General features: G+C 46.0%; 1 protein-coding gene across 2 annotated transcripts; it reads left to right on the plus strand.

Moving 5' to 3' along the window:
• Positions 1-496: 496 nt before the first annotated feature.
• FBXO21 (F-box protein 21) lies at positions 497-21,076 on the plus strand. Of its 2 annotated transcripts, XR_011338639.1 has the most exons (13): positions 497-794; positions 3,106-3,241; positions 4,407-4,501; positions 6,542-6,663; positions 8,404-8,550; positions 9,384-9,517; positions 9,763-9,899; positions 10,264-10,440; positions 11,167-11,299; positions 12,831-13,021; positions 14,010-14,167; positions 17,797-20,611; positions 20,727-21,076. XR_011338639.1 is itself a non-coding variant. In XM_069870833.1 (12 exons), the coding sequence occupies exons 1-12, from the start codon at positions 592-594 to the stop codon at positions 17,973-17,975; spliced, it is 1,812 nt and encodes a 603-aa protein (XP_069726934.1). In that variant the 5' UTR covers positions 497-591; the 3' UTR covers positions 17,976-21,076. The 2 variants fall into 2 exon arrangements, 1 of the variants encoding a protein (XP_069726934.1); XM_069870833.1 differs by having other exon boundaries at positions 17,797-21,076.
• Positions 21,077-21,663: the final 587 nt, after the last annotated feature.

Consider the following 21,663-nt stretch of genomic DNA (forward strand, 5'->3'; position numbering starts at 1 on the left):
GGACAGGACGAGAGGGAATGGCCTCAAGCTCCTCCGGGGGAGGTTCAGGCTGAACATTAGGAAAAAAATTTTCATGGAAAGGGTCATTGGGCACTGGCAGAGGCTGCCCAGAGAGAGGGTTGAGTCCCCTTCCCTGGAGGTGTTTAAGGGACGGGTGGACGAGGCGCTGAGGGACATGGTTTAGTGTTTGATAGGAATGGTTGGACTCGATGATCTAGTGGGTCTTTTCCAACCTGGTGATTCAGTGTGTGTGTGTGTGACACCCCCCACCCCGCTCCCGCTGGCCACAAGCTGCCGGTGGGGGCTCTGCGCTTTCCGGGCGGTTGGCAGTTGGCAGACGCTCCCCGACGCTCACTCCCTGCTGGCTGCGTTGGGCGCTACCAACCCCTCCCGCGTAGCGTTGTTGGGGGGGGGTGGCGAGCAGACGCACCCTAGCGCCTGCATTGGGAAGGCGCCGCGGGGCTCTACGCTTTGTGCGCGGTCTGCACTTAGCAGACGCTCCCTGGGCCTCTCCCTCACGCTCGCTCTGCGCCGGAAGCGCTGGGCGCTACCAACGCCTTTCGCGGGGGGGGAGGGAGGTAAACAGCCAAGATGGCGGCGGCGGAGAGCGCGGCCCCGGCGAGCGAGGGCGAGGGGATGGGCCTGACCGACCTGCCGAGCGAGCTGCTGGAGCTCATCCTCTGCTGCGACGTGCTGGGAGCCGCCGACATCGGGAGGGTGTCCTGCACCTGCCGCCGGCTGCGGGAGGCGTGCCAGCCCCGCGGCAAGGTGTGGCGGGAGCGGTTCCGCCTCAGGTGGGCACGGGGCGGGGGGACACGCGGGGCCCGGCTGACGGGCGGCTTCTCCTCCCGGCCCCACGGGACGGGGCCCGGGGGAGCCCGACACTCGGCAAAGCAAAGCGTGCTCGCCCTCGGGAGGGCGCCCCGGGCATCCAGGGCTGCCTGGAGGCTGGCAGTGGGGCAGACCCCCCCTCCCCAACATCCATCCGGCATCCCTCATCACACTAATGTAGGCAGCGTCAGCTCCCAGCTTCCAAAACACCTGCCAAGAATCGTCCTGCTGCAGGACTCAGGCGTTGCAGCAGAGAGAGGTGTTTGTGGGGCTTTTGGGAAAGCTGTTTCCGCAGCAACGCAAATATGTTGGATCAACTTTTGCTGCTTGTGGGTGCCCTGGGCACCCGCGGGTCTTTGGGAGCGCACCCCGTGCCTCCCAGTGCTGCCTGGAGGCTGGCACTGGGGCAGACACACCACACCCCCCCCACGTGCATCTGGCCTCCCTCCCCCCACTAAGGTAGGCAGTGTTAGTGCAGACCTTCCAAAACACCTGCCAAGACTCATCCTGCTGCGGGACTCATGCCTCTCAGCAGAGAGAAGTATTTATAGGACTTCTGGGAGAGCTGTTTTGAAAGCAACTGAAATCCTTTGGATCAACTTTTGCTGCTTGTGGGTTTAGTTTCCCCCAGAGGCAGTCAGAGAGTGCCTGATGTGGACCTCGCAGTCTTGGAACCTGTAGAATTGTTAATACCTTAGAGTAGAAGCGTTATTGTTGATATTGCTTGTGCTGAAGTGGTTTCAGCAGTTCTGGGCACACCGCTTCTTCAGTGGGGCTGCCAGGCTGTCTACAATAGGGCACACTCCTCTGCTACCTGGTTTTGTCTGGGCTTTGGCACAGGCAAAGTGGCAGTATTGCTTTCTCTAATTGCCAGCTGGCTTCTACTATTTAGCATTGCTCAAAGGAGAGGATTATTCTCATTTCATGGATGAAAAAGGCTTCTGAACAATTGAAGCTTCCCCAATTTGCCGAGCTATGGCTTGGGATGGCTGGCCAGATACTTTCAGCAATTCTGTGGCTCTAATTTCTGAGGCAAAACTGAAGAGTTGAGGTCCAACAGCTGCAATTGGATGTGGTCGGTAATTAGCACACACAGTGATCCTCCTCTGTCTTTGATAATAGAACTTTTGGCAGGAGTTTGTACACTGACCTTGTTGTCCTGGCTGGACTCCATCATGAGTAATTGCACTTTATCTTCCTAAAATTTTCAATGTCATTTCAACCCAAGGAATTATTCTTTCTTATCCTAAAATAAATGACTGTAATTGTTATTACGATGTGGCTGTATCTTGGCAGTAGACAGATGGCGAGGGATCCATTAGGAGAGAGGTGATTCTGTAATGTGATGTTCTTTGGTTAGTTTCCAACTTTATTTTGTAACTGTAGTTAGAGTGTAGTTTTATTATTAACTGGTAGTAGAATACCTTCCATGTGTGGAGAGTTGTAAGAGTGCTTTGGTCAGTTGGTAATAATTTTTATACAGAAGTTGTGATTTAAACATTTGGCATTTATTTGTAAAGGTGAAATATATATGCGTATATAATTATGTACATATATCTGTACAATTATCTATAGAGAGATATATAAATTATGTATATATATATCATAGAATCGCTTGGTTGGAAATGACCTTTGAGATCATCAAGTCCAACCATACCTGTCCACTGCTAAACCACAGCCTTGAGCACCTCATCAGCCTGTCTTTTAAACACCTTCAGGATTCTGTTTCCCTCCAATAGATGTTGCCACCAGCAAGGGCTATAGAGGGAGCTCTGTTTTGTGCATCCTCTTAATTAGACCCACGAGGTAGCAGGAAGAACACAGAACAATGATTTTTCATTCTATTAGATGACAAGTTAACTTAAATGTGATACATCTTCAAAATGGCAAACTTTGTTTTTATCATAAAACTCTACATCTCTTCTACTGTGATACCTGTCTTTATCTTACAAGGTTCTAGAGGCAATCTCAAAAGTGTTCAGGATGTTTAGCTATTGAAATACCTGGATAGGAACCTTTTGGTTTACATTTGGCAACTTCAGGAGAACTTACTTTTAAATAACTGTTAACATGCAGATGAAATCAGTTGGAGTTATGCTTTGAGGCTTGAGTCAACCATTGGATTAATTTATCCGTTCCACATAAATTTGTCCTGTGTGTTGGCAGTGTCTCAGCTCCTCAAGTCACAAGGTTACAAAAACCATTTTATGGTTCTAGAGGTTCTGGTGTTGTTGAAATACTAACAAAACTGTTCACTTCTGTCTTGTTGTGCAGATGGCCATCGCTGCTGAAATACTACAGCCACACAGACGGTGTTAGCTGGCTTGAAGAATACAAAGCACGGCACAATGCTGGTCTAGAAGCCCAGAGAATTGTAGCTTCGTTCTCCAAAAGGTTCTTCTCAGAACATGTAAGTAATCTTCTATATGTACGTGCAGCAGCCTAGCTCTTGTTTAGTACTTTTTATTAGTTTGTCTTTCCTCTCTCTTCATGTCTTTTTTCATCTATGCAGTCACAAATTTGCTACTTTCTTACTGTGTATGAGGGTCAAAAGGAGAGAGAGAGTTCAGCCTCTAGAGGTGCATAGAGTCTAAAGAGAGAGAGAGTTCAGCCCCCAGAGGTGCGTAGAGTCTAAAGGGCACTCTGTGTATCACATCCAGCTTTTTCCGTTATGGCTTTCACAGCTATTTGTTCATTGCTGCGTGTTCCAACCTGGCTCTGGGACCTTTGGAAGGACCAATAGTTTGTTGACATATACCACAGCCTGTGAATATCTCTCACTGCAGACCTTGCCCAAGGATACATTCTGTGAGTTGTCAGAAGTCATTTGCAATCAGGACGAGGCACAATAGGTTCACTGAGCTGGAAAGTATTTATTCCTTACCCAACCATGACACCAAGATGATTTTGCCTTCTGTGTGAGAAAGGTGAAAATGCAATTTCTCAGTGAGACTTCCTTGCATGTGGGACAACAGTGATTTCAGTGTCTGTTTGCGTGGATTTTGGTTAGCTGTACAATTTGGGTCAACCTGAAATTCTGTGGAATTAGGTGTAAAAGCTGCCCGTAACCTCAGCTGACTTAAAAAGTTCACACAAGAGCCACTAAATGGCCACTCCTCTGTGGCTCCCCTGCCAATATGTTGTGGTCCAGTAAGGAATTCCTTGAAGACAGAGGAGATCCTGTGTTGAAATCCTGTTAGCTGGTTTTCAGAAAGGTTTGGTGGCTCAGTTTTCACCCCTGGAGAAAAAGACCATGAGGCCAGTAGGAGATGTGTATCTCAGCTGTCCTTTTTGAACTGTTCCACTGCAGGTGCAGCAGATACACATTTCTCCATGGCCAAATGTGTGTCAGGGCATTAGCCAGGGGCAGAAGCTCCTGGATTCCTGCTGTTTTAATCACATATGCAAAGATTCCTGAGAGACTGTTCAGCAGTACCCAAAGGCCTAATAATGAGGATCATCTCCTGTGGGATTCAAAAAAACAGAACAAAGTTGGTTTTGAGACTTTTTATGAAACTGTGTTCTTTTGGGAAGAATCTGTTGCACTCTGCATAATTCATTGTCTGGTTTGACAGGTCCCTTGTGATGGATTCAGTGACATTGAGACTCTCGGGTGCCCAAGTCATTTTTTTGAGGATGAGCTGATGTGTATCCTTAACATGGAAGGAAGGTACGAAAGAGAGGGGTTAGAACTGAAAGGGGCTTTCCCTCTTACACCATTTGAAGGAGAACAGTATGGTGGTGAATGCCTGACCTCAGCTTCTGTCCTTTTGTCACTGATAAGACAACATCCCCAGGCTTTCCAAGGCTGGGAAATATTGGTGTGTTTTTGATTTCAGAACAAATTTAATATTCCCAGAAGAAAACATGTACACCGTTCTACAAGATAGTGGTCCTCTAGCTTTGTGTTGCTGTTTGTTGCTTGTTTCCTTGCCAGTTCATGACCCTCTTCCCTGCAATAGTTTTGAGTTAAGGAGTTCCCATCCTCACCTTCCTTTTTTATTTAAACTCTGATCAGTTAGCTCAACTGATTTGCAGGATGAGGCTACAGCACTGGAGGGAAGCAGGAATACTCAATGAGGAATCCCACCATTAATCCTTGTATCATGAAACTACAGCTTTTTTTTCTCCCCTATTCTTGTGCTTTTCTTAGCTGTAGCAAGTTGGCACAGTCTTTCCCCAAATAAGCAACTGGTTTTAATTCATCCACTGGAAAATTAGCAGTTCTGTAAATTATTCAGGGATGTGAAATGACAAGCAAGTAAATAAAACTTCTGGCTTGCATCTGCCTAGGTATTCTCATCACCATGGTTAAGACTGAGTGAGATGAATAAGTCGCTGCTCTGCTTGAGGGTTTTTCTGCTGGTAGGATGTAAACCATGCTGATTTTGCTGTGATACGAAGCAGCAATAGATTGTTCTTAATAGAGTCTAATAGCCTTGATTAAAGGGGCTGTTAGTAGAGCTGGAAAAAACATAACTGTAACAGCAATCATCTAATTTTTGTTTTTTCACATCCATTTTATTACCTTCTCTGTTTGAACTGGAACTAAACATCTCTCATTTGAGCTTTTGAGCCTTCATACTGGCCAAATGTCTCCCCATAAAGCAGAATTGATGCTAATTGCACCCTGATTAAGCTGTAGTCATTGCAATTCAGGAGCATTAGGCTAAATCATTTCCCTGGAAGATATCCCAATAAAGCAGTTGTCCCTATTGAGTATCCCAATTTATTGGAAGAGGATAAAGTATTATGAGGTTTGATTGTTCTGACCAGTAGGATGGAGAAGGCTGATTTGACCTGCAGTCTGGAGGAGAGGAAATGTATGCAGGGAAAGAGGGTTGTTTTCTGAAGAAGGAAGCAGGACTTATTCTAAACATATGGCAAGGGCAGAGCCTGGGAATCAGTGGAATTCTCCCTTTGGGTTTTTGGGGGCCAGGGCTTTGTGCCATTCCTGACCGTTTAGTGTAAAAGTGCTCAGTGATGCTGAGCCAGGGCTTGCTTAGATGTGTATGATTTGAGTGCTCCGAGTTGGTCTGTGGTATTTAAGGCAACCTTTTCAGACCTTACCTGGACCGTAACCAGCTCTCTGCTGCTGCTTCATGGGCCTTCTGCCTTCACTTGTGCGTTTAGAAAGTGAAGGGGCTTTACTAGAAAAGCTGTAAGGTTTTGGATTGTGTGATCCACAGACCAAATGTTGACCTGTTCCTGCCTTTTCAGAGCAGCACAGGTGGTTTTTCTCTGGGGGGCTTTTTTTTTCCCCTTCTGAATACCATTGGACCTACATTCATTAATTTGTTTTTAATGATGAGAGAGTACTTTAAGTTTGATTCTGGAGGAATCCGGTCAGATGGGGGGGGTACTATTTTATATATAAAACATGGGATTTTAATCAGGTATTCCTGAGCTGCTTTAATTAGGATCTGTGCTGTTTTCCATGGTACCACATCTTCTCAAAATGATATATTGGAGATAAGATAAAATTTGGAGATAAGAGCCATGCTTTGCAAGCGTCTTACATCAAGGGTTTTTTGTCGATGAGTTTCCTCTTAAACTTTATCTTTTTTGTTGACTCTTCTGTGATTGTGATGTTGTCAGTCCTCTTTAGGAAAGCAACAATCTCAGTTGTAAACCTGTATTCTCTGGAAAAGTTAAATCAAATTAAAATGCTTGTTTAGGGCAATACTGCTTTCTGTATTTAAATATGCAGGAAAGGTCTAACCTGGAAATATTATGCAAAGAAAATTCTATACTTCCTACGGCAACAGAATATATTAAAAAATCTGAAGGAATATCTGCAACGTCCAACTGATCAGCAGTCATTTTTGGAGGGTAAGTCTTTTGCAGCAATACCACATAGCGCACCTAATGACAGCTTTCCAGCATTGTTGTTTTACTTGCAGGGAGGGTTCCTTGCTTATTTTTCAGCTAGCCCTTGGACAAGGACTCAGAGTTAAGTTTGGATTTTGATGTACCTAAAATCCTCAACATCTTGCTGTAATGTTGTGTCAGAATGTCAGGATTACATTAGTTTCTGGCAGCGCTGTCTGCTTGAAGAGTTGCCCGTGGACAGAGGAGCTGAAAAGCAGCAGAGAAACTGTTAAAACACCTGCATTTGAATCTTGAACAATGCATTGAAAAAATCAGTGGTAGCTTGCCATCCTCATTAGCCGACATCAAAAAACATTTTAATTGTCGCCTGTGGCTGAATATGGCCAAACCAAGTGATATGATTTTGAGTCAGCTGCCTACTGTCTGCTTTCAGAAGAGCTTCTCAGAGAAGGACAGGAACGAGTGACAGGCAGGAGTAATTGTTGTTGCAGCTCACAGACTGTGCACTGTGGCCTTCTCTCGAGAGCTGTCTGGCTGCTGGGCTGTTGAAGTTGTCCAGTATAGAGTTGGGTAGTGGGTGGGAGTCCAGTCACACGCTGGGAAGGTGCATGCACCTGCTGTGAAGAAACAGAAGGCTTTTCTGCAATTCATGACCTGAGTCTGGTGGATTATTCTCTGCTTCAGGCTTTCTATGGAGAAGATGGTCTTCTGAATGGGACAAAAATTGCTAGTGTATGTAGAAGAGTCCCTCATTCTTGATACATATCTCAAAAATTCCATAGGAAAGAGTCTTTGGCGCCAAAGCCGGTTCTTGTTACTGGCAGTAGACTTTGAAGAAGGGGCTGTGTTAGAGCAAAAAGGGAAAGCCAAAAGTAGCTTCTTCTGGAAACAACCAAGAGCGTTAATTAGGTGACTTAATCATGCTGGCCAAAAATATATGTGTTTCTCTGCCATGGAGGTGCTGTTAGACAAGCGTGAGTCTTCCACAGAACTTCACCTGGTCAGCATGGAGAGCACTAGGGGACGGGGGGAAAGAAGACATGGCTTCGCTCTTGCTGAGATCGTTGAACACAGGCCTGTCATGGAACTGCTAACAAAGCAACGTAGGAAGCTGGAAGAGGAATCATCTATGCAAAATTATTGCAAGTGAATACAATTGATTCCAAAGATTGAACAGTTCAGAGGCTTTGGAGAGAGCAGTGGTGACAAGATGACAAGGAGACAATTAGGAGAAAGTTCTATATTTTTTCCTGTGGATGTTTGATGGAAGAGGCATGGGCAGAAGGGACATGGAAATCTGTTCTGTCATAGTGGGTTTTTGATGTGAAGATGGAGAGTAGGCATGGAGGAGAAGGGGAACAATAGGCAAGAATGATAGCTATGGAGGATATGGCAGGAGGAAATCAGAACAGAAGCCACAGTGAAGTTGAGATTGTTTCAGGCTCTGAATAAAAACTGCTGTAAGTTGGGGGGGTGCCAGGAGATGCAGGATACCTGCTCAATATATGAATCTATTGCTTTCCCTTTCAGAATGGTGCAGAGAGGAATACTGATTCTTAATTGGCATTTATTGTGTCAGCTGCTTCTTTGCATTTGATGTGATAAATCCAATATATTACTGCAGATTTTAAAAGGAAAGCTCTTCTCTTCTGCTTGCTGCATGCCTGGAATTTTGAGTAGATAAAACTAAGAACAGAATAAAACTTAAGTCCTGTTTCTTATATAGTTTCTTTTTTTCAGGTGCTGTTTTAATTGACCAATACTGTAACCCACTGTCAGACATCTGCTTAAAAAGCGTCCAGGCACAGGTGGATGACATCACAGATAAAGTGCGTGAAGTCCTGCGATCGAAAAATCCAAGGCATCCCAGCTTGGCTTCCAAGGCAGGTACTGTACAGAAACATCTGCTTTACTGCAGAGCGTCTCTGCAAGTCAATACAGGCAGACAGGGTGAAACGGCTGTTGAATTACTGCAGCTTAAAGAGCTGTTGTTCTTTATCCTCTGGCAGCTGTATTCTGACATTTGCTTAAACCATCATTCAGGAAACAGCCATTTGTTCAGTTACGGGGACTCAGCCCAGTTCATCTGATGCTGCTAAGCTAAAAGGATTGAGAGAAGAATTTTTGTTTCCCATTTATCCCTGAAGTCTTCAGTACTCTTGATGTGTGTGGCAGGGCTGTAGAATAGGGGATCAGCCTCTTTTCCTTCGCAAGTCTCGAAGTTGACAGCAATAGAAGAGGTACGTGCTTTAACATCTCCAAAGGTCAGGCAGCCTCTTGTTCTTTGTGTTTTATACCCCTTATCTAATATTTGCTGTCTTTCAAAGAGATAATGAGTAATCTGTATCTCTGGATTGACCAAGCTGGAACTCCCAAGCAGTGAAAGTGCACTTCCCATGCCTGAGCAGTGTTGATGTGTCCAGCTGCAGTGCTTTGCTGGTATAGGGTGCTTAGGATCCAGTCCTCCAGCTGCAGAACGAAGTGAGGCAGCACTGGTGCACAACCAAGGAGCTTTGGCGGTCCCCTAGCCCAGGCCACATTGTGAGTGCAGTGCTAGGGCTCTGCAGTGCTGTAATCAGCTCCAGCAACTTTCTTGACTCTGAATTGGGATGAGTCTCTTCTGTTCTCAGTCCCTATGAAGAATTTTGCTATTAGGTTCATTGCATAAAGGTTAAGTACCCTTGTTTTCTCAGGCTTTATTTCTTTGCATGTCCTTTTAGGAGAGGTCCAGATTCCAGAAGTGGAGCTTCAGCGGCAGGTACTTGATGCTATGAATTGTGTCCTGTATGAGCAGTTAAAGTACAAAGGAAATGAGCTGGATTACTATAACTCCCTCAATTCATACATTCACCAGGTATGTGTATGTAAGGCAAAAGCTAGGAGGCTGCAAGGCTTGAGACACTCTTATTTGTGGGGTTTTTTGTCCTAATGTAGTCAGACAAGTAATTCTCTCTGAACAATTTACTGTAAACTCAATATAATGTCATCTTTTAGGGTATATTCTGTCAAGCTGGTGTATTTTCATTTGTGATGTAAAACTTAAGAAGTTTGTGTTTTTCTCAATATCCAACATGGTTTTGTCACATTTTTATCCCCCAGGTTTTGATCCGCAGGACAGGAATTCCTATCAGTTTGTCTGTGCTTTATTTAACGATCGCCAGGCAGCTGGGAGTCAGACTTGAACCAGTCAACTTCCCCAGCCATTTTCTGCTGCGATGGTGTCAAGGAAAGAAAGGGTGAGTGGCCTGAATTTCGAAGTTGTGAGTACAGTAATAAAAGCCAGACAGCATTTACAGCTCTAGACCTATACCAGGATATTTAATTGTTTTCCATCCGATACAGCAAACCTGAAAATATCTGAAGGAAAGAACTAGCATGATTGAGACAAAAATCCCTTTAGTTTCTCTGTCTTTTCCCATATATGTTTATCTGAAGAAGCAGCTAGGAGAGAGCGGGTACCAGGGAATCCTGGAAGGGAGCTGAGGGATAAATGACACTTGTTTTACAAATAAGCTTGAAAGTGCTGAGGGAAGGACAGAAATAGGTAATCCTGCCTTACCATGAGAGCTATCATCACAAGTTTCCTTGTTGTTTCATTAGAAGCACAGATATTTTTGACTACACCTACATTGACGCCTTTGGGAAGGGGAAGCAGCTGACGGTGAAGGAGTGCGAGTACCTTATTGGCCACCATGTGACAGAGGAGTTCTATGGAGTGGTGACTTCAAAAGAGGTTTTGCAGCGTATGGTGGGAAATCTCCTAAACCTTGGCAAGCGGTGAGTTGAGGATTGATCATCTGGCCCGAAAGGCCTTTGTGGAACAGAACCTGGAGTATTCTGCCTGCATGTCAGTACTGCTGCTTCACGCTATTTGAGAGGATGCTTTAAAAAGGTGGAAGTCGCCTCAGGGATCTTGAAAATTGTCTGTCATGTGGCATTGTCACCTGCAGCAGTTTTGTGTGAAAACAAGAATATTTAGTATAACTAATCCCCCTCAAGAAAATGGACAGATCATGTTCGTTTCTTTGTGAAAAGCTGATAGGGACTGTCCACCATTCCCTTTAGAGCAGAGACTGTTATCATCATCTGGTAAGCATAACCCACATGCTCAAAAGAGCAGTTGTAAAGGTACTGTTGGTTTTATTTTCACTTGCCCCTGATATTCACTTTCCCAAACCATAGACAGAAGTCGCAGAGTGGAAGGATTGCTTTAGGTGTAATTAAGCTAGGAGAACAAAAGCATAGAGAATTAATTCTCTATGTAGGATTATTTGACTAAGTAAAATACCAGTGCAGTGGGAGGGTAGAGTCCAGTTTTCCATCATGTACCATTTTTCCCTTTGAGCAGGCTGTTGGATGTGATGCGCGACAGCCAGACCCGGACTCATTCTTATTGAATAAGCGTGCTTGTACCTGTAGCATCATATACCCTGCACGTCGGAGTACTGGGTAATAGGGATTGGAAGAACTAGCCTTACAATTGAGTTTCTTTTTTGCTGGCAGAGAAAGCACTGATCAGTCTTACCAACTCTTGAGAAACTCGTTGGATCTGTACCTGGCCATGTATCCGGACAATGTGCAGCATCTAATGCTCCAGGCTAGGTTATACTTCCACCTGGGAATCTGGCCAGAAAAGGTACCTCGCCACTCGGTCCTGTGTTTTCTGATGGCTAAGCGCTGTTAACACGAGTCTATTGATTTTAGGACTATTTCAGCTTGCATTACAGTCTGCCACAAGTTGTTTCTGCAATAAACACAATTGAACAAGTTATCATGTTTCAGAGAATCAATTTCTGCTATGGGAATCAGGGAAAGGAGGATGATTCTTGCTTGCTTCCCCTACAGGAGATTTGTGAACAGCCTCAAGTCTGAGGCATAATTTATGATTTAATGCCCAGGTCTGACAGTTTGTCTTGCAGTCAATAGTGTGGACTTGTAGCTGTAAGTTATAAGAGCATTCTGTATAGTTTATGCCTAGATTATGGTGATGGTGGTAAAACTCCTGCTGGGCTCATGTTAAAGGAGAAATTACTCTACTAGAAAACTTGTAGGAAATTCTCTTTTATAAACATGATCAAAGTTGTTCTCTGAAACCTTCACTATGTGATCAGCAGCGCTTGTGAAAAAGCAACTTTAAAAGAGCCACAAGGACAGGAATATTGATGTAACTTTGTTGTGGTTTAATCCAAGCCAGCAACTAAGCACCACATAGCCACTCACTCATTCCTGCCTGGTGGGATAGTTACAGTGCCAGTGCTGGTGGGCTGGTGTTCTGGGTGTACAAGGTTTGCTGCTTTGAAAGCACTTCAAAGTTAGTGTTCTGTAATCGTCCTGAGACAAACAGGTTCTCTGTCTCCTGTTCACTACTTAAGGATACAGCATCGTAGAGGTTATTTGCATTTCCTTCTGTGCTGCCCTATTTTTTGTTTACAAAAGTCTGTAGTGATAGGACTAGGGGCAATGGAGAGGAGCAGATTTAGACTAGACATAAGGAAGAATTTCTTCACTGAGAGTGGTGAGGCACTGGAACAGGTTGCCCAGGGAAGTTATGGATGCCCCATCCCTGGAGGTGTTCAAGGTCAGGTCAGATGGGCCTTGGGCAGCAGTGGGATGTGACCCGCTGGCAGAGGGGTTGGAACTAGATGATGTTTAAGGTCCTACCAACCCAACCTATTCTATGACTCTTATGATTCCTCTGCCAGGCTCCTACAGATATTTTGGGGAACTCTTTTAGTGTTTACTCTCAAGTTTGGCAGGAGTCATCTGGAATCACCTCACAGCAGCAGTTTGGGAGAGTAGCAACAGCATTCTCTTAACACTTCAGAAACTTTGAAACAGTCATCATTCCGTGTGGTTGCAAAATGCAATGCGATTAGCTTGTATGACTTAGTTTTAAGGAGCCACTGTGCTCAGCAGTGCCCTTCCTGGGAAGCAGAGAGCTTTACAAATGCAAAAGGAGAGGACTGTTTGCAATTTCTGCAGGCTAAGCAAGTGCAAGGAACTCCTTGGGAGCCTGTAGCTAGAGCAGAGGTTCTTAGTTCTATGTGGAAAACTCATGTAGTGGACTGGCACTTAGACCCAGCTAACTCAAGAGATACCGTATGTGTTTGTAAGTCATGGACTGCTGTACAGACTTGTTCTGAATCTTTTATTTTTGATTGCTGAAGGTTCTGGACATCTTGCAGCATATTCAGGCCTTGGACCCATCCCAGCACGGGGCCGTGGGGTACTTGGTCCAGCATACTCTAGAGCACATTGAGCGCCGGAAGGAGGAGGTGGGACCTGAGGTGAAGCACCGCTCAGATGAGAAGCACAAAGAGGTTTGCTTTTCCATCGGGCTCATTATGAAACACAAGAGGTGAGCTCTTCAAAACCTTCCCTGCGTTAGCAGGCTGTACTATAACAACAAGCGTGGAAATGTTTGTTCTTACAGTAGTGAGATGTAATTTTATCTGCCAAGGAGATGCCTGGAATGGAAAATGACAAGGATATGCATCTATGCCATGTACCTCGCAGAAAAATGGGAGTAGCTCTGTCCATCCTTTGAGAGCACGAGTGTATTCACTGCTCTTTGCTTGCAGAGAGAAGTCTGTGAGGTGATTCGTCTGAGTCATCATATATTGCACAGCTAAAATTTCCACATCCCAGAGCTCTCAAAGGAAGATCAGTAATCAGTTAATGAGGGACCATGGAACAGAACTGACTTCAAAAGACTGTAAGATGCCTAAGACAGCTTAAGAATCTTCCCCAGTGCTATAATTACCCCCTTTTCCAGCACTGCACGGAGGCTTTGTGTTCCTATCTGTACTCTCTGCCAGAGTGACATGCCAGCCCTGTGCCACTTCTCCAGCACAACAAGGCATCTGGAGCACATTTTAAGGGCACCAGCAATGACAGTTATAATACTTGGTGATTAATTGCATAAATAATCTGAAAATAACAATGACTGGGAGTTCAGGATTGGGGTTGCCACTTCTGTGTGATGGGCATTAGTTGCACAACACAGTACAATGGTTGACTCTCTCTATTTCTTGTTTCCTATTCTCCTGATTGCTGACTTCCAGTCTCTTTCCCATTTTCATTTCTTGCTCACGTTTGGTTTTCCTTTGTCCTTGGCTGTTTGTTCCTGTCTGTTTATCCAGTCACTCCTAGTCGTTTCCCTCCACCTCAAAATACACACACATATGTACCCAATCTTGTTGAACTGATTTTCCCCCCATACCCCTTGTCCTCTCTCCTTGTGCCAACTCACAGGAGGCTGCTGCCCTGTTTGTTCTGTATTAGTTTTGAGGAGAAGGAGCTGTCTCTGGAGTTTTCAGTCTTTGGTGAAGTATTTTTTTAATTAGATACGGCTATAACTGCGTGATTTATGGCTGGGATCCTGCCTGCATGATGGGGCATGAATGGATCCGGAATATGAACGTCCACAGCCTTCCAAATGGCCCCCACCAGCCTTTCTACAATGTGCTAGTGGAGGATGGCTCTTGCAGATATGCTGCTCAAGGTGAGCAGGAGTCTTCTGTGTTTACTATCTGTTTAGAAGTAGTTAGGAGAAGGGGATGCTTAAGTGATTAACTCTTAACTATGACACAGAAACTGTTCATTAAGGTTGAGGTAGGAAGGAAAACTATCTTGAAGTCATAGCCTGCACTGTTTGCTCTCCATGAAATCTGTACTGTTAGGAATGAATGTTAAGGACACTGTGTAATCTCCTTTTGCCTTAGAAACGTGTTTTGGACATGATTGGTTTTATGGGGTACACCATGATAGTTTAAAAGAGGTAATTCAGCTTTTGCTGAAATCTGAAGTTGTGTCAGCAGCTTTCATTCTTTGAAATTACAGCTGTGCTTTGGGCAAGACCTCAAAATAGGAACTAGTGAGAGGAGAGCATGCAAACTTTGCTTGTCAGGGCATAGTTCTGAGTAGCTTCCATCAAGAAGCACCAGGATCCCAGAGGACACAGATGGCGTGGCTTTTGGTGACACTTCTGATAAGAATGGGACAAAAGTGAATGTCTCTTCCAGACCTCTTTGCATCTGGGAAATCTCGATGCCCATACTTTATCCAATAAGATATCCATAAGAAAAGAAATTTTTGTCTAGGATACAAGAAATGATGAACTGAGGTTCAAAAGGAAAAAAAACCCTTTATGTAGAAATCTGCATTATTGTACATTGTAAACAGTGTTTCTTTGCCTCATGTTTGTTCTCCCTGTGATATGGAGGCGTCCCATCCAGCTGGCCGGGCAGCTGTGCATCCTGACTTTCTTAAAACAGGACATGGAAGCTGCAAGAGGAGAAATGCTGAACAAAACATAGTTCATCTCTTTCGCTGGGGGTCGCTCCCCAGCATGTTCTGGTCCTGTACATGTAAGCAAGAGGTGGTTTTACAGGAGGACACCCCTACCTTTTTAGGTTTAAAGTGCAGGCGTTTCTCCATGTCCCAAGAGTTTCTTTATATTCAGTCATCCAAAAAGATGAAGTGGGGACTGGGAATATTGCAACTCAGCCTTATGGCTCATATTAGGCAGCACTTGGCCTCTCAGAGAGTCTTTGAAACCAAAAACTCTTGTGTGCCAGGTGTTTGTATTAAAATATGCATCCAATAATGGTCCACAGTGCTTCTGAGGCTGAGTCATCTTGCATACATTTTGTCTAATTGTTTATAAACAACTGTAATGCTGATTGGTTCCAGAGCATGAAGAACTTTAGCCAAGCTGTAGGTTGTCACCGTCATCTCTGTGCATCCAAGCATTTTCATAGTTCTAGAGAAGACTGAAAAGTTTGTCCTTGCTGGCTGAAATCTTGCTACCTGACAGTGAAGTATACCCTCTAAAATACATCCTCAAATCATTTTGGAAGGGACTATTCCATAACTTACTAACCTGACTTTGGGAGGGGATGGTAGTTTTATACTGAGAGAATCTTAAACCAATCTGCACACAGAGTTTTATCTAACCAGCTCAGAAATAACACCAAGCTTATGATAGTAACATGCCTCAGACTGAGTCCTTCCTTTAAATGTGTAGGTTGAGCTGTAGCTAATTCCAAAACACCTGTCTCATACAGCAAGTTTCGTATCTACCTGTCCACTCTTGCCTGCCTTCTGTTTGCTTTGTAGCAGCCCAGGTCAGCTATCTGTGCTCAGAACTGCTAGTCAGCATGTTTCTCAGGCTCCCCGCCTAGTGCTGAACTCGCTCGTCTCGGTCTCTTCGCCCTTGCCAGCTCCTATTTTGTCACTGTGTTTTTCCCTTGTACACAGCTCACTGCTCAGACGTGCTTCTGCAGAGCGTATGGGAGTGTAAATTGTTTCCTGCAGTGTTGCAGTGTACAAAAAAGGTACTTTGGAAGCCTTTAGGACTGCACCAGCCCACTGAGGCATAGAAAGCTCTTGGGCTTTCAGCTGCACACACTTCAAGGAGCCTGTATGGATTAATATCATAGAATCGTAGAGTGGTTTGTATTGGAAGGGACCATGAAGGTCATGCAGTCCAAGCCCCCAGCAGTGAGCGGGGACATCTTCAACTGGATCAGGTTGTTCAGAGCCCCATCCAGCCTGGCCTTGAACACCTCCAGGGATGGGGCGTCTGCCACCAACCTGGGCAATCTGTGCCAGTGCCTCACCACTCTCAGTGAAAAATATGTCTTCTTAAGATCCAGTCTAAACTTCTCTTTTAGCTTGAAGCTATCACCCCTTGTCCTATTGCTACAGGCCCTGCTAAAATGTTTTTCCTCATCTTTCTTATCAGCCCCCTTTAGGCTGAAAGGCTTCAGTAAGATCTCATTGGAGTCTTCCCCAAGATGAACAATCCCAACTCTCCTTTCTTCATAGAGGAGTTGTTGCAGGCCTTTGATCATTTTTGTGGCCTCTGGACTCCTTCTTGTGCTGAGAACTCCAGAGCTCCTGGATGCAGGGCTCCAGGTGAGGTCTCATCAGAGCAGAGTAGACAGGGAGAATCCCCTCCGTTGCCCTGCTGGCTGTGCTGCTTTTGTTGCAGCCCTGGATATGGTTGGCCTTCTGGCTGCAAGCACATATAGCTGGCTCACGTTGAGCTTCTCGTCCACCAGAATCCCCAGGTCCTTCTCCACAGGGCTGCTCTCAATCTGTTCATCTCCCTGCTTGTTTCAATATTGAGGGCTGCCTTAACCCAGATGCAGGACCTTGCATATGATGTGTGTGCTTTCTGCAGTGAACCGAGTAGTTTCAGAGGCAGATTAGTTATTCCTGACTGATGTTCTCTGCGTCCCATCTTGTTCCCACCCTGCTTTGCAGACAAGTCAGACTTCGGGACCTGGGCAGCTTTTGTTTCTACGTGTATGTCTGGTACTTTGCTGGAAAAAATGACATCATTTGGGGACTGCCGCAGGGCACCTGCGCGTGTGATTTACTGCCGGGCTGCCTCCCGGTCACACTGCCTGTACAAATACTGCAGGACCAAAGGGACCCTCAGCGTAGGTCACCTTTGCATTTTGATGCCAGTGCTTCTGTCATGTTTAACTGTAGGGCTTAATCAGCTTATCTTTTAGGACAAAGGAGGGATTGAAGTGCTCTGGGAAAGAATCAGCGTGCTGTTCTTGGTTACTTCCTCGTATCTTCAGGGAGTTTGGGTTTAGAAAAGTCAGTTTTGCTGAGGGAGTTGCTTGAAAACTAGTCTGGTGACCCAACGTGGTTGAACCGCAGGCTGGTGACTTAGAGCAAGAAAGCGTTCTGCTTCTCTACCAGGACAGCCTTGTGCAGTCGGCCTCACCTTGGAGCATTGGAGAAGGACCTCTCCTAGCAACCGATCTCCCACGGGATATGGGGGATCAGAGCTCAGTGCAGCAGCTTCTCCCTGCACTTAGAACCCAAAGCTGTGACCTGCAGAGTGGGAGCGGGTTGGCATCGTCGCAGGCATAAAGCAGCTTTCATGGCACTAGTGAATGGGATCGGCATCACATAGGAGATGAGGCTCTGTAAGCAATCATACTGGCATACACTGTGTGTATTTTTCTGTATTAGAGTTTTCTTTTCTTCAAAGTGTCATGAGGTAGTGTTTCTAGGGAAAGAAGCAAGACTTGAGAGAGGCGTGGGATTTATTGCCTTGTAGCAGGCCATTTCATGTGCTGATAATGGATTCTTTTCCTTTCCTAATAGAGAACCTGGAATACAACTCCGAGCCTCGGGAGATCCCTCACCCTGACATTGGCCGCTATTTTTCAGAGTTCACTGGCATTCACTACGTAGCAAACACCGAGCTAGAAATTCGGTACCCAGAGGATATGGAGCTCACACGTGCCACAGTTCAGAAGATCTACAGTTCAGGCAAGGAGTGAGTGCAGAAGGTGTTGTGAGGACAGAACCAGCTGGAGTGTAGCTTTACCCTCTTTGCAGAACTTGCATGGAAGGCAAGTTTGGTGGCAATCCTTTGGCTTAATGCAATGAAAACTGCGTTGAAAATTGCGCTGAACTTTGTAACTGGTGCTATAGCATCTTCCCATTGCCTGCCTGCCCACTCCAACCCAAAGGCACGGGACACAGTCACAGCTGAGGCCAAACGTAAGGATCTTGCAGGGACAGTCACACTGGGAAGTGTGTTGTTCTTTGGAAGGATTTGCACATACTGCTCATTCTGTGATGATCTTGCCTAGAAGGTCTATGAACCAAGATCTTCAGTGTGGAATGTGGAAGAACCCCCTCTACCAGAGAAGGAAATTGTATGTCCTTGCAATATTGTGGGGTTTTTGTTTGGTTGTAGTTTGTTTAGGGCTTTTTTTAATCCATCTCATGCAGGTGATATAGTTTTTAAAGTCTACGTTTCACTGTTGTCTTCTCAAGTTTGAATTTCTGGTTAGATTTTGCTTTACCTCTGTTGTCTGATTGTTCATAAAGCTACCATTCTGGTTCTGAATATCCTTATGGGCTGGGATAGAGCCCCAGCAACACAACCAGCTGGGCTTCTGGGGGTGACAAGCATAGTGGTAACTCTGAGGTCCAGTTGGCCTCATGCAGAAGATGAGCTTCTAGCCCTTTTCTATGCCTGCTGAACACACCCATTCCTTGTTCTTTGATCTGTTCATTCTGCATGTCTAAGGAAGGATCTGCAGCACAGCTGGGAGTGCTCCCAGGATGATTTTGAACCTCGTGGCGCTGATTCGTGGAAGCTTTGAGCTCAGTGACAGAATGACTTTGATATATGAGGAGTTTCCACTCGCTGCTGTCTTCAGGCTGGAGGTATTTATGCAATACAGTGGGATCGTGACTGGAAACGGGCCAACCCTGGAGTCAGCCAAACTATGGATGGAGGAGAGATGTTAATTCCTGCAGCTTGAGGCCTTCCTCGTTTTTGCCAAAAGAGAATGGATTTTGGGAGAGCACATACTCCACTGCCCAGGAGGGAAGAGCTTTAGCAGCTCAAGGCATATGAAATTTAACACGTCTTAAAGGCTCAGATGGAGCTAATGCAGAAAAGGTTTTCCTCTGGACTCAGGTGTTATGAGGTGCAGCGTGGTGCTGTTTGTGCATACACAGAGCCCGCACATTGTTGTGGTTTCTGTAGCGACGTCTGTAGAGTAGCTGCAGTGAGCATCCTGTCTCTGTCCAGTTGCCGTGCAGTTGTTGTGTCGGAGATGAGAAATAGGTTCTGTCCCTTGTAGCATTAGGTGGAGGCTCTTTGTCTACTGTGGCACTTCAGGAATTGCCACATCAAGTCACACAGCCCTCCTCTTAAAGGAATGCTTGACCTGCATGCCCTCCTGTTAAAACATTGAGCACTGATTCAATATGAGAAAAAACTACTCTAAGCAAGCGCTTTTGCTGGTGATGTGGTGCTGGTCTGCAGTAATCTTGGTGCTTTGGGAAGAGCAGCCCTGTGGTTAGTGCCAAGGAATCCTGAAGGTGCTGTACTCCAAGTAGAACTATGAAACTTGATCCTGAAATAAGTTCTTCCCTCCCTCCAAGTTTATGTGGAAGCAGACAAGATCCAGCTGAAGGCAGGGTAGGGAGTCATCAGGCAAAATCTGAAACCCATCTCTTGGTTTTGAGGGTTGGAGCAGTCCCCAACACTCCAGCCCTTTCAGGGGGGTGAGAGCAGACCCCAGAAGATGCCTAGCAGGCCTACAAAGTTGGGAATGGGACTGTGGAGTCACAAGGCTGATGCTGGTAGCTGAGAACATGCATGCAGGAGCAGGGCATGAGATTCCCATTCGCAGCCTTCGAGGCAGGCTCTGCGACAGCATAGATACCAGTGAGTTTCCTGGGGCTTTGTGTTCCCCTCTGCCAAACAGGTGATCTGCTGACGCCTCTCAAGAGAATTGCCACGTACCGAGCTCGTAGGAGTCCTCAGCAAGAAATGCTGCTTGAACACCAAGGAGAATTGTGCCATAAAAAAGCCCCAGGAGTCAAGCTGCCCAGAGTTTCTTAGAGAGCTGGTGCTCGACAATCCAACCCAACTGAAAACATGCTGTGTACTTTAAATGAGGGTCCCAGAGTAGCCAGCAGAAGCCGTTCTGTCCATCTTTTTGGGGCCACTCTGCGTTTATACTCTGAAGAGGGTCATAGGGGAAGTGTGGGAGCTGTTCTTCAGGCAGTTCACACACTTCCCTCACCCACAGACTCAACCATTTCCGTTTTTGCGTGGGGTGCAGAAGGTATTTCTGTGCAATGGGGCAGATGTACTGCAAGTGGCTTCTGTACACAAGGCAAAGTGGCCAGCCCTGTAACTGAAACCTCTTGTCCCTTCAGCAAACATCTTGTAGAGAAGTTGTCCCACTGGACAGGTCTGCCTGCCTGCTTCACTGTGCAGACTGCATCAGCGCATGGTCGTGTATTTGTTGGTGTCATCCAGGAACGCAGCCACAGACGTGTGTGCCAAACTCGGAAGAGACTAGAGGCATTTCAGTCGACACCGCACATCATCAGCAGCATGGGCTCCGGATCTGATTTTGGTACTTCAGACAAACCAAAGGGCATGGTGGGTGATGGCTCCCCCTCTTTATCCTGTTGGGTTGGGCAGCAGTGTTCCTGCTGCTGCCTGTGGGTTGAGTCTTGGTCTGAGACAGGAGGAATTCTTATGTCGGTATTTTCAGGAGACCTCAGCCCAAGCAGCCACTGAAAACATAAAAAAATACAAGGATGCTTCTGGAAGTGCACATCTGTTCCCACTGGCTGAGCAGCCAAGGTCCAGCAGAGCTGGGAAGCGCCTGTTAGGATTGACGGAGGGCACACAGGGTGTTTGCTCTGCATCAGGCGGCTCATCTGTCCCTGTCCCGGCAGCACAAGGATCTTCGCGGTCACCATGTACCTAAGAAGACAGCACTGGATCCCAAACGTTCCTTGTGTCTGTGAGCAATGTCTGGGTCTGCGTGAATGTACATATGTTAAAGATATACAGATGCTTACAATATACACTGCGATTTGTCCTGTCGTGCTTGTGCAGAGTCCATTTGGGAAAAGGGATGTTTTGCTTTCTGGAGAAGGTGAGATTGCTGCCCTCTCTTACCTGACTTTGCTCACCCCATCCAGGTGAGTGGAAGGACTGTCCTCTGGTGCCAAAGTCCTGAGTTCCCTGTATGCAGAGGGATTGAATTCCTCTCTTTTCTCTGTCTTTCTCTGTCCTCAGCCATCCGTCCTGGGGACAGAACAGCCGAGTTAAATGGCTTTCTGTAGGGTGAAGGGAAAAATACAGAGATGGGAAAGGCTTTAAAAAAATAAACCGGCCTCACTTGCTCCCCATTGCCACAGCTGTGGTGATTTCCAAGCTGCCTGCACTCCCCAAACTGCTGTGCGTTTGCTCTCCCCCTCACGAGTGGGGGACAGGGGTCTCTGCCAGGGCTGGAGCCTGGGCTGGGAGCGAGGAAACGGCAATGCCCACTGGCCCAAGCAGAACTCGCTGACCCTGCACTGCCTGGGGCCCCAGCTGGCGCCTCTGGCCACGAGGAGAGCTGGGGTTCTCTCCTTTAGAGGGATCCTGTCTTCAAAACCCATCCAGTTCCAACCCTGCTGCCATGGGCAGGGACACCTCCT

Source organism: Phaenicophaeus curvirostris, chromosome 17 (genome assembly GCF_032191515.1).
Source record: "Phaenicophaeus curvirostris isolate KB17595 chromosome 17, BPBGC_Pcur_1.0, whole genome shotgun sequence".
NCBI classification, from domain to species: Eukaryota; Metazoa; Chordata; class Aves; order Cuculiformes; family Cuculidae; genus Phaenicophaeus; species Phaenicophaeus curvirostris.